This window comes from Panicum hallii, chromosome 3, assembly GCF_002211085.1.
Source record: "Panicum hallii strain FIL2 chromosome 3, PHallii_v3.1, whole genome shotgun sequence".
In the NCBI taxonomy this organism is placed as follows: Eukaryota; Viridiplantae; Streptophyta; class Magnoliopsida; order Poales; family Poaceae; genus Panicum; species Panicum hallii.
The window spans coordinates 7,201,311-7,214,203 of NC_038044.1; the positions used below are offsets into that span (position 1 = coordinate 7,201,311).

At 47.9% G+C, this 12,893-nt stretch overlaps 2 protein-coding genes across 3 annotated transcripts; one reads left to right on the forward strand and one right to left on the reverse strand.

The window, feature by feature from the left end:
* Nucleotides 1-3,812: 3,812 nt before the first annotated feature.
* On the forward strand, nucleotides 3,813-7,345 carry LOC112884207 (probable LRR receptor-like serine/threonine-protein kinase At3g47570). 2 transcript variants are annotated; one of them, XM_025949569.1, is made up of 3 exons: nucleotides 3,813-4,491; nucleotides 4,600-6,596; nucleotides 6,718-7,345. In XM_025949569.1, the coding sequence occupies exons 1-3, from the start codon at nucleotides 3,824-3,826 to the stop codon at nucleotides 7,068-7,070; spliced, it is 3,018 nt and encodes a 1,005-aa protein (XP_025805354.1). In that variant the 5' UTR covers nucleotides 3,813-3,823; the 3' UTR covers nucleotides 7,071-7,345. The 2 variants fall into 2 exon arrangements, with proteins under 2 accessions (XP_025805354.1, XP_025805353.1); XM_025949568.1 differs by having other exon boundaries at nucleotides 3,813-6,596; nucleotides 6,718-7,341.
* Nucleotides 7,346-11,183: 3,838 nt separating this feature from the next.
* LOC112887480 (benzyl alcohol O-benzoyltransferase-like) lies at nucleotides 11,184-12,761 on the reverse strand. The gene is made up of 2 exons (XM_025953657.1): nucleotides 12,276-12,761; nucleotides 11,184-12,197 (listed from the first exon to the last, which is right to left on the reverse strand). Exons 1-2 carry the CDS (start codon nucleotides 12,714-12,716, stop codon nucleotides 11,304-11,306), a joined length of 1,335 nt encoding a protein of 444 aa, XP_025809442.1. The 5' UTR covers nucleotides 12,717-12,761; the 3' UTR covers nucleotides 11,184-11,303.
* Nucleotides 12,762-12,893: the final 132 nt, after the last annotated feature.

Below are 12,893 nucleotides of genomic sequence, written 5' to 3' on the forward strand. Positions count from 1 at the left end.
CGGGTGGCTAGACGCACCTGACAATGTGTGGGATGAGCCGCAGCCACACACAGAGGCGTCTTACGGCGCATACCTTCGCTGTTACTGTTTTTTTATCATACTATTTTATTTTTAATGGCTCGATGTATCGTACTATCGTAATATTTGGATTCTACGTTACAAAACGTTATCACTTAACCATCTTCATACGAGTTTTAGATACCATAATCTTCTTCGTAAAATTGAACTAAAATTTTATATGTATACAAAAGAGTATGGAGAATAAATCTTGTATTTGAAAAAAGTATAAATTTTAAATAGTTTGTAAAATATAAATTCAAATAAAAAATAAGAAAGAGGGCACCTCCCGCCTGTTGGGCAGGCGGGATGCCTTTGCCACCGCGGGAGGGGCCTCTTCGCGAATAAGAAACTTACTTATTCGCGAAAAGACTCTCGGGAGGGGCCTGAAAAAAGATTTGGCACCTCCCGCCCGTTGGATGGACGGGAGGTGTCCGGCCCCACGCCTCCCGCCCGTTGATCGGACGGGAGGTACTATTTTTGAAAATTTTCCAAATTGGCACCCTTTTTCAAATTTAATTTTTTAACCCTTTTTTAAAAAAATTCGGCACTATCGTATCGTGGTGGGAACAAAGCTTCGGTTTCTGCGGCCCAAGGGCCAGTCTTGGCCTAACATAGCACAAGGCCATGAATTCTTGATTGTCCAGGCTTTTAACAGGATGCATCTCACTTCAAGCTCCGGCCCCGTCGGCCTTGGGGCGGGCTTCTACCGGGCTACCTGGCAGCTCACCTCTCGGGCCATTTATACCTTTTTGAATCCTTCATTCCCCGCCAGGCCGAGGGAAGAGATTCATGGTCTGTTTGGAGCACTCCAACTTTAAAAAAATAGCTCCACTCTATCAATTATAAATTTTTTAGCTTCATTCCACCAACTCCAGAAAAATAAGAAGTTATTCTATCTGAGTGCCCTAACTCTAGCTCAAAAAAAAAACCTTTAGAAGGAATAGTCTTTTTTGCCCTTCTTTTTCTATCGACCCGCTACAGGACTCGCTGCAGTGTTTTCGCCTTACGCCGTGGATCCGATGGCAAAGGTGACGGACACGAGGAAGCACGCGGCGCTGTGTCTGCAGGCAGACCCAGCGCGTGCTCCACTTGCGCCCGCCGCGCTGCTTGATGTACGTCTCGACGTGACCCTGAGGAGGATGAGGAGGCGACACGCACGGTGACCGTCGTGGAGACCACCGACCCGGTGGCCGCACCAAGCGGCGGCCGCCTCGGGCTGACAAACGAGCACCGTATTGGCCACATGTTGTCGCGATGACCGGCTTGCCGCCGGCGACGGCCGACGTCGCGGAGCTGGCGGTGCTGCTGGCTGGCGTGAGCCTGGACGGGGCCGGCGCGGTCGCGCCCACGGCACTGGCGGGGGCGGACAACGCCGACGTGGTCGTGTGCGGTGCCAACTTCATGGACGTGGTCCAAGCCCTGGACAGGGCCGCACCGTCGCGGCCGCCGTGCGCTGGGGCGAGGCAGACCGCCTCCCGCCGCGCTCTGTGACGCGATGCGTGTTGCTTGACGGTCGAGCTAGCTTGCCTTTCATCAGGGCCAATAAAGAATCTTGCAAGCGGTTCGATGTGTGCTCCTTTGTGCTGCTTGTGTTCGTTTGTTCGGAGCGGTGGTGAGCGGAATGCCGTGGGCGCCGGTTGCCTAAGCGCCAGCAGCTTGCTAGGTGCCGAGCATCTGGGGAACAGAATCGAGGGTTCCGGCTGCCTGAGTGCCGACCGCCTGGGGGCTTATTTTGCCGGTGAACTCCAGCCGCCGGCGCTCAGAACAGATACGGCGGCGGCGCTCTAGATGCAGCTGGCGGCGAGGAACAGGAAGGGTCGGGCGGACGGAAGAAGAAAGTTCGGGCGGTAGTGGGGTGTCAGTTTTTTTTTGGCAAAACATTTTGCGTAACCAGTGGGAAAGCTGGGTAATTACCCCACAACTCTAAGAGAAGGTACGAAAATAAAGTTTTTGAGTACCTCTGACAAGCTGCATGAAAAATATGGCCTCGGGGTATCCCTCGGTAGGCTTGGAGTTAGATGTGTTTAACAGGGAGTTTTTGGAGCGGAGCTAGGAAAGTTGGAGTGGAGTATCCCAAACATGCGCTTAGGATTTTGTCGGTGTTTAATCTCCAAGTCTACCGAGGGATACCCCGAGGTGGTAGATTGTAGGTGGGGTGTCGCCGAGATCAGAAACTCGAAGGTGCAAGAAATACGAAACTTTAGACAGGTTCGGGCTACCGAGAGCGTAATACCCTATGTCCTGTGGGGTGGTTTGTATTGCATTAGATGATGTAATATTTGGAGGAGATATCTGCCCGCCTTTATATAGTCTAGGGGAATAGGATTACAAGGAAGTCCTAGCTAAATAGGGTTACATGAAAGTCCTAACTAAATACATGCTCAGGAGTCCTACCCGAGTATTGCTTAGGTAGTTTCCTTCTGTTCCGACTAGTCCTACTCTTGTACAAGTAGTTACAATTAGTGTAGGGTATGAACCATATCCCATCCTATATCCTAGTAGAATATGTACGCCATATGCGCAGTCCCGTGGCCCCGAGTCTGACAAACTTAACTTGGATTATTTTTTTATAATTTATACTCCATCCATCCTGTAATACAGGGCATTCTAGAAATTCTAAAATAGATTAAAAGAGACAACAAAAGAAGCATAGACCCTTCGAGAGCTCTTTTTTACCAGTTATAATTAAAGTTATTCCTAAAATTAAGAAAAAAGAAATAAATATAAAAGGTATGCAGCTAAGAGCCAAGAAAAATTAAATGATTTCCTTTAATATTTATCCAAAAGTTCTAGAATGCCTTATATTAGAGTATAAATTTTGAACCTTTCAATACTTATATTTCAGGATGGAGGGAGTATACAGTTAATGCAGATTGGTTAGCCTACTTGATAGATATCTTTTAAAAATGATATCTATCTTTTGAAAATGCAAGTCGAGAAACCAACAAGTTGTGGAACCTAATTCAACGAATGTAAAGACACAATTCAAATGCTTAAAAGTAGTCAATTTAGAAGACATAATTTCAATAAAAAAATTTGCAACAGTATGTTCATTTTTTTGTGATTTTATGATCTAATATATATATATATATATATTTCAAAAGAAAATTTGTTCACAAATGGAGGTGGGTCCGTAGACTTCAGCCTGTTCACAAATCCCTTTGGAGTGAAGGGGTGGATATACTAAAGTTGCATACAATGAACCGTTCCAGAGGAATTTGGGGAAAAAAGATCTAACACAGAAAAGAGAAAGAAATGCCGCCGCGACTTCGTCCCCCTGCTGCACCTTGATAGCTTGATGTCAAGGTCACCGCGCTGGTCGTTCACCCACCAGGCCACTACGCGAGCTAAGTGGCAATGGGTAGTGGGCTGGTGGCGCTTTGGCTTGCTAGCTGGCCAAGTCAAGCAGGCAGGGAGGACGCAGCAGTAGGTGGCGCTGAAGATGAAAGGGCAGCTCACGTTTTTTGCAGAATGACAACTCAGATTATATTAGGGAAAAAGAGAAAAAGTACCAACCTAACTCTATGTGGCATTGGTTGCAAGTTTCGTCGTTGCCTAAATAGTTAGGCAAAGGCAAAAGACCATATACTAGTAGCATTGCAGTAGTAGCACTTCTTTCTCATTCTTTAAGTTCGACAAGGATTTCCAACCAACCTAATTACTGTACAACTACCCTGCTGCCGGCTCTGGGAAGTGACGACGCTTCATATACGATATACCCACCGTTCCAGAGTGAAGCCTGGCGCAGCTCGTACAAGAAACCATGGCGGCTCTGAGTTCTATGCTCACCCTGCTGCTGCTGGCGCTCCTCCTCACATGCTGGCCGGCGTCTTCCTCCTCCTCGCTGACTGGCGAGCACGGCGACCGTGAAGCACTGCTAGCATTCAAAGAGGCGCTGTCGGACGACTCGGGCGCGCTAAGCTCATGGAACGCCAGCAGCTCCGACTTCTGCCGCTGGGCCAGCGTGACGTGCAGCCGCCGGCACCCGAGCAGGGTGGTCTCCCTGAGCCTGCGCTACAGCAAGCTGGGAGGCAGCATCTCGCCGGACATCGGAAACCTCACCTTCCTTCGAAGGCTCGACCTCTTCTACAACACGCTTTCCGGGGAGATACCGCACACCCTCGGCCGGCTACGTCGTCTGCGCTTCCTTGAACTGGCGTACAACTCTCTTGCCGGTGAGATCCCTGCAGACCTGTCCAACTGCTCCAACCTCGTGTACCTGAGCGTCGAGGTCAATGGGCTCCACGGGGGAATCCCCAGTGGTCTGGGTTCGCTATCTCAGCTGCAGGACCTGTACGTTGGCGAGAACAACATCGTAGGGCGCATACCGCCTTCACTCGGTAACCTCTCCGTGCTCGAGAGCCTGGCACTCTATCAGAACAAGCTGGAAGGAACCATCCCGGAGGGCCTTTCCCGTCTGAGATACCTCCGGTACATCCAGGCCGGGAGGAACAGCCTCTCGGGCACGATTCCATCACTCTTCTTCAACATGTCGTCTCTTCAGTATCTCGGCTTCAGCTCAAACAAGTTGCATGGCAGGTTGCCACCGGATGTGGGGAGGCGCCTGCCTGACCTTCAAGTGCTCCGTTTGGGTGGCGTTGGGAACAATTTTTCTGGGCCGATCCCATCTTCCCTCCACAATGCCACCGGGATACAGGAGCTGGGCCTTGCCAACAACAGCTTTGAAGGAAGGGTGCCTCCTGAGGTAGGGATGCTCTGCCCAGTGAGTGTTGAGATGGGGAGTAACATGCTGCACGCCGAGGACGATGCCGACTGGGAGTTCCTCAGACATTTCACGAACTGCACCCGTCTTAGGGTTCTAGACATTAGTGATAACTCCTTTGGAGGAGTGCTTCCAAGTTTTGTAGCGAATTTCACAGGGCCACTGATTGATCTACTCATGGGAAAGAACCGGATGTCAGGAGTGATCCCTCCGGGTATCGGAAACCTACTTGACCTCGAGGCCCTAGAATTCGCTGGAAATGATCTGCATGGTGTCATTCCTGAGGATATTGGAGGGCTTTGGAACCTCAAGTACTTTTCGCTGGAGGAGAATCTCCTGTCAGGAGGTATACCGTCCTCCTTTGGTAACCTCACACAACTGCTCACCCTCGTATTATCAAACAACAGGCTCAATGGCTCCATTCCTGAGAACCTTGGGAGCTTGCAGAAGTTAACAGCCATGAAGTTATCCTCGAACAGGCTTACCGGTGCCATCCCTGAAGTAATATTCAGCCTCTCATCACTAACAGATTCGTTGTTGCTTTCTGATAACTATCTTTCTGGTGTTCTTCCTCTACAAATTGGTAACCTCAAGCACGCGACAACATTGGATCTGTCAAGAAACATTTTATCTGGACAAGTACCACGAGCACTTGGCGATTGTGCAAGTTTGGTATCCTTAGCTCTGGATTACAATCACTTCACAGGGAGCATCCCTCCATCAATTGGTGATTTGAAGGGTTTGAGTGTGCTGAATTTCACAAGAAATGCTCTGTCTGGTACCATCCCTCAAGAGTTGAGCAAGATTCATGGGCTGCAGAACCTGTACCTTGCCCACAACAACCTGTCAGGAGCCATTCCACAACTTCTCGCTAACTCAAGCGCTCTTGTAGAGCTAGACCTCTCCTATAACCATCTAGATGGTGAGGTACCGTCATACGGCGTGTTCAGTAACATAAGCAGGATTTCTGTAATTGGAAATGATGGGCTTTGTGGTGGTGTTGCAGAGCTGAAACTGCCTCCATGTGTAGTCAAGCCACATAGCCAGCAAAAAATGTTGCAGCTTAAGATTTTGCTTCCGGTTGCTGGCATTGTTATATGTTTATCTCTTCTTCTATTGTTTGTGCTCTTTCTATCCAAAGGGAGTAGAAAAGGATTGGACAGGAACAATGCTACGCAAGACCGTTTGTTGGACATCAAGTATCCTAGAGTTTCATACCTTGAACTGTTTGAAGCTACTGATGGTTTCTCCCCGTGTAATCTCATAGGAGCTGGAAAATATGGATCCGTGTATAAAGGAAATTTGTCTTTTACAGCTGCTAGGAGTTCTGTTGTGGCAGTCAAAGTGTTTACTCTTCAGCAACCTGGTTCTTCCAGAAGCTTTTTGGCTGAATGCGAGGCTCTGAGACGAGTTAAACATAGGAACTTGATCAATATTATCACCTGTTGCTCCGGTATGGACTCTAGAGGGAATGACTTTCGAGCTCTAGTGTTTGACTTCATGCCCCGGCACAGTTTGGATAGGTGGTTGCAACCAAGCAATGAGCAGACCCACAAGTTAAGTCTTGCCCACTTGTTGAACATTGCGATTGATGTAGCAGATGCACTAGACTATCTTCACAACAGTAGTTGGCCAACAGTGATCCACTGTGATTTGAAGCCTAGCAACATCCTCCTTGGTGGTGACTGGACTGCTTATGTTGCTGACTTTGGGCTTGCAAAGCTGGTTGGTGAACCCATGGATCGATCAAATTTGAATATTGAGAGTGAAAGAACTATAGGGATAAGAGGAACCATCGGATATGTTGCTCCAGGTACCTTCATTATTCAACATTCACATTTCGTAATCAATTAAACTGCATTGATTCATTTGATTTAATGCCCCTACTATACTATCTTCTTAAGATATTTGTCATCATATTTCCATTCTTGCAGAATATGGAGCGGGTGGTCAAGCATCAGTTGCTGGTGATGCCTACAGCTTTGGGGTTACTCTGCTTGAGATGTTCACAGGGAAGACACCTACTGATGATATGTTCACAGAAGGCTTGACTCTGCACTTGCTTGCTGAGGCAGGGTTACCTGACAAGATACTAGAAATCATTGACTCAGAGCTACGGCACGATGAACTGTATGACGACGATTCAGGGATACTCATCAATTGCTTAACTTCGGTAATAGAAGTTGGTGTTTCATGTTCAAAAGACAGCCCGTCAGAAAGAATGAACATGAAACATGCTGCTGCTAAGCTGCACAAAATAAGGGAGGTAATTGAAGGAATCCCTTAGGATTCAAAATAGTATAACGAGCTTCTCCACCTGCACTTCTCAACACCTAAGACTCCAGTACATGGAACATTACCTGGTGTCTCTTTCGAAACATTTCTTGGAATCAGTTTACCCAATTCGGAGAAGCTACGGTACATTAGCAGGTACTTCTAATCAGTTGTTTTCCAAACCCTTAGCAGTAATCGAATGCCTGCAGTCAGCGTTATGTAATTAGCAGGACTTTGTATTGATCTTCTTGCTGCTCATAAATGGGCTGATCTCGTGGCATCCTACATGGCTACATGGTGGAACAAATGGAGTATATATTGAGAAAACAAAAGGAGGCAGACCGTACAAACATTACAAGAATAAAGAAGGTAAAAACAACAACAACAAAAAGAAATCAGAAAAAGCCTTCTAGCTATTCTGTGATGTCCGGGAAATACTCTCCATGGATAACCAAAGAAAATCATGCTTGAGTTTTATGCTTGCTTTTGCCACCGTCGAGTAAATCTGGCTGAAAACGAATGCCATTTATAGAAGCCCAAATACTCCAACACATGAGTAAAATGATCTCGATATAGAATGAAACCGCTACTCTTTCTTTAAAGAGCTCAAGGAATTACGGCCCATAGTTATGTTATCTCGGACTTGAAGACTTAAACAACTCCAGCATTCCTCGGCAGAAGTGCATCTCAGGAATAGGTCTATATTCCACCGTTTCTTCACAGGCATTTGTACAAAGCCTCTGAATGATGCGAGAACCACCCTTGACCAACATCCTGATCTCTTACATGCACCGATGTATAGCTGGCTGTGTCAGTGTCAGCATGATGGGCACCACCGGCATGTAGGGAGTTAAACCCTTTTAACGTTAACTATAAAAAAGCAAAGATATTATAAATAACGTCAATATTGAAAATGTTGTTAGTAGATTACATAACATATGATTTTTTCTATTTGAAAAAACTATTTTAGAGATGGTCAATTTTAAAATAGGACAAATCTAAACGTAGTTATATTTCGTGACGGAATGAGTAGCTTAGTGTCCGGCCTATTGCTCATTTAGGGTCGGGTATGATGATGGATTTGTAGGTAAAAGGCCAATCCGAACCCGACCAAAATATTAAATTAATTATTTTTACACTGAAAAATAATGGGCAGCCCGGCCTGAATTAGACGGCCCCATGGAATTATTAGGCAGGCTTGGGTACTGATTTTAGGCCCGAATGAAGTTGGCATTTTTATTGTCCCGGCCTACAAAACGCTCAGATCTAGTTGTAAACATTTAATACTATGTAGCTTACGCTAGATATGAAAAATAATTTGAAATTTGTTCAAGTATTTTTCTAATACATGTTATGTTGTCCCTATCATAGAACAAACTTTGAACTGTTTTCATTAAGGAAAAGACAGTTTTATTTAAAGTTTTAAACTGTATTAGGAAAATAAAAAATTCTAATATATACCGTTTAAATAGTTTTAGAAAATAGTAGATTTATTTTTCCCTTAATGAGAAATAAAAAGATGGATGCTTATTATATTTACATTGATCAATAACAAGGGGAGTTTCTGCATTATTCATTCATCCATAGAAGCAGTGGCGGAGGGCCCAGTGTGGCGAGGTGTGGCGCTCGCCATACCTCGGCCAGGCCCACAGTGGGAATACCTCGGCTCGGCCCATCCCAACTAAAAAAAAATCTAACCCTATCCCCAGTTCCCCACTCTGCAGCTCTGCTCCCGCGCCCGCCGCCCCGCAGGCCCCGCGCACCGCCGCCGCAGGACCCGCGCGCCGCCGCCCGCAGCCCCGTCCCCGCCCGCCCGCAGCCCCGCGCGCCGCCGCCCGCAGCCCCGCGCCCCCGCGGCCCCGCCCCCCCCCACCCCCCCCCCCCCCCGCCCGCAGCCCCGCCCCCGCCTGCCTGCCTCCCGCAGGCCGCAGCCCCGTGCGCCGCCGCCCGCCCCGGATCAGAAAGTAATTAGCATGTTGCCACTCGATAGTGATGCTTCCAATCCAAGCTCTAGCAGAAAAGGGAAAAGAAAGGCATAAGAAAGAGGTAAGAGAAGTAGTATTTTTTGGGTGTTGTATAGGATTGGGAACTTAAACTAATTTACTTTAATGTGAATTTGACTATTTATTTCAGATCTAAAGAGCTATTTTAGTCCATTCGTATCCAGTAGCACAAACCCAAGCACTCATGGAAGTGAAGTTGGTAATGCCATAATAGAGGAGGAAGAGGTGGTGGAAACTCATTTGGAGGACACCAATACCATAGGCCAACAGCCAGGTAGCAATGAAAATGATCAAGGTACAATAACTGAGTTCAATCCGGATTATATCATTTCTGATCCGGGGCTTCGGATTCCAATTGAGCAATTTAGTCCTAATATTAGAGATGAAATTAGGAGGGCTTTCATGGAACGAGGTCCAACTCAAGCTAGTAGTCATGTTTTTCCTAGAGGAGAAGATAAAAGACGCTTTCGAAAAGAATGGTTTGAGAAATATAATTGGCTGGAATATAGCTTGGTGAATGGTAAGGCTTATTGCTTTTGTTGTTATCTTTTTAGAAGAGTTGGTGTAGATGATGACAAATTTGGTTATGAGGCCTTTACAAAAGAATGCTTTAGGCAATGGAAGAATGCCTACTTAGCACTCCCTAAACATGTTGGTGGCCCTAATAGTGCTCATAATAGATCAAGAACGGCATTTGATGATTTTGATAATTAAAGGGCAAGTGTAAAGGAGAAAATTGTAGTTCATACCAAAGAGGCAGAAAAGAAGTATGAAACCCGTGTAGATATATCTTTGGCTATTGTAAGTTATATTACCTTGCAAGGTGAACCGTTCCGTGGACATGATGAATCAGAAACTTCATTGAACAAAGGAAACTTTCTAGAATTTCTTGATTGGTACAAACTAAGAAACGAGGAAGTGAGGCAGGCATTTGAATTTGCTTATCCTAAAAATGCTAAAATGACTTTTGGAACAATTCAGAAAGAACTTGCGGAGTGTTGTGCTCAAGCGGTTACCAAAGTCATAAAAGAAGAGATGAGTGGTTTTTTATTCTCTATTCTTGTTGATGAATCTCGTGATATATCAGTCAAAGAGCAAATGGCCATAATAATTAGGTAAACATCCACTTTTATATCTTGTATTCTTGTTGAATGTTGATGAATCTTGTTATAATATTTCTAAATATTGTGAGTTTTCTCATATAGGTATGTGAATAAAAAAGGGCAAGTAGTTGAAAGATTTTTGGGTATCAAGCATGTCAAGCTAACTACATCAGAAGCATTAAAGAGAGCAATAGTGGAGGTTCTTAGTGCACATGGTTTAACTATTGCAAAAATACGAGACCAAGGGTATGATGGAGCTTCTAATATGAGAGGTGAATTCAATGGTGTTCAAAAACTAATTCGTGATGAGAACCCATATGCTTTCTATATCCATTGTTTTGCTCACCAATTGCAGTTGGTAGTTGTTTCGGTTTCAAAGTGTTGTTCATCTATAGAGGATTTCTTTGACTATGTGAACATGATTGTGAGCAGCACTAGTGCATCTTGTAAGAGGAAGGCTTTATTGATTGATAGTCATCGTGCAATTGTTTTGAATAAGTTGGAGAGTGGAGATATTTCATCAGGTAGAGGACAACATCAAGAAACATCATTGCCTAGGCCTGGAGATACAAGATGGGGATCTCACTACAGTATATTGCTTCGTATTGAAACAATGTGGGACTCAATAGTAGAAGTTCTGCAAGTGGTGCATGATGAGGAACGTAATCCATCAAGGGTAGGGGGGTTGGTGCCTACTATGGAGTCTTTCAGTTCTATCAAGAAGGCTTTTCAGAAGAAAAAAAATAGAAATATGCAATTGCCAAAGTCTCCTAAACGCAACTAATAATAAATATACCGGTATAACTCTATACTATAATTGTGTATCTTGTATTACATTTAATATTTTAACTCTAATATTTCGTTACTAATTTATGTTTTCTCTTTATTTGATAACTTCTTTGGTCCAATTGTTGATTTGATGTGTACTTTACGTGTTTTTCTTCATTTGAGGTACTTCTAAACCATATTTTTGTTGTGAACCTTTATTTCCGTATAATATTTAAATATAATCTAGTAATCCACCGCCACACCTGAAATTTTCGGCGTCCTCCGCCACTGCATAGAAGTGTTCATCCATCAACGTACAGGCGCTTGAGCTCGCCCTGGCACGGGCATGGCCAGATCGATCCAGTAGCAACTTCAACTAGCTAGAATGCTGCCGGAGCCACCCGTGACCAACATCTCAATCTCTGAAGCGAACCGATCCATGGCCGGCTGCGTCAGCATGATCGGCACCACCAGCTCGTCCTCCCCGTCAACGTTCCTAGCTGCGATGAGAAGGGCCGTGCTGGGCTGCGTATGCACGGGGCCACCGTACACCGGCTCTCCCCAGCCGAAGTCCACGCGCTGGAACCCCGCGTGCCGGCTGTCCGACACGAGGAGGAGGTTTGCCGGCGCCACGTTCGGCCGCCCGCGCAGCACGAGATGGTCGGCCGTGGACCGCACGTATTCGGCGGTCACCGCCACCTTGGCTTCCCGCACCAGTTCCACCGCGTCGCCGAGCGAGCCGGCTCGCAGCGCCCCTGCAGTGGTCACGGCCATGAGGAAGATGCAGGCGTTGCCATAGTACCCAGCGGGGAGGCCGAGCTCGCGCACGCGCCTGAAGTTGGCGACCACCGCCAGCCGCAGCTCGTCGTCCGCCGGGAGGTCGAGCGCCACCGTGCGGGCTCGCCAGACGCCCGCCGCGACCGCCTCGAAGGTCGTGACCTTGTCGCGGAGGTGTGGCGGGAGGCCTTCCTTGATGGCGGCGATGTCGGCCCGGGTGAAGGTGAAGGTCCGCGAGATCACGTCGCCGGGAGGCGGTGCTGCCGCCGTTGGCGGCACGGCGTCGTACTCGCGGTGAGGGAATGCTGGGCGTGGCGGGCTGCGCGCCTCCAGGAGCTCGCGGGACCACGCTGGCGAGACGGTCGGCGAAGGTAGGCCCCGTGCGAGCTCGGCCACTGCGAATATGAACTGGGCGATGCCGGTGGCGTCGCACATGACGTGGTTGAGCCGGAGCGCGAAGACGAAGCCGCCGCAGAGCAGCCGGGTCACCTAGTCATCATGGTACACCACTGTCTGTTCAGCGCAATCATCCAAGCATGAATTCTTTTTCCATGAAAGCTTGCATACCTGGATGAGCAGAAAGGGACAGTTGAGCATGCCGCTGGAGCCTTCCACGTCGAAGAGCAGCTGGTCCATGCAGGGGAGCGGCTCCCTGATCACCCCGGTGGCCGCCTCCAGCTCGGCCAGCCGCACGTCGGCGTCGGCCTCCACGAACAGCACCCCCTCGGCGGTGCAGTCAACCACCAGCTTCCGCCCCGCGACCTCCCTGAGCCGCCCGGCGAGCGGGTAGTACGGCACCAGCGCCTCGCCGAGCGCGCGGCGGATGACGGCCGCCGGGTCGTCGTCCCGGCGGCGCGCGCCGCGGTAGAAGAAGACGGTCGGCACGTGCGCGCGCAGCCCGTCTTGGTCGTCGATGTCGGAGAGGCGCTTGGTCTCGCGTGGCGTCGGCACCGCGGGGGCGACGAGCTCCGGAGCGTGCCGGCGCACGGCGAATGTCAGCGTCGTCATGCTGGCCGGGCGGCGTCTGGGTTGGACCGTCCTAGCAGCTAGATCAGTGCTAGCTCCTTTGCTTCCGGCTAGAGGCAGTGATGGTTCTGGACTTCGGGTACGCCTGCTGGACTCTTAAATGGCTCAAGCAAGTTGACTTCCATACCGTTGACAAGCAAACAAGTTGACTTTGGGAAT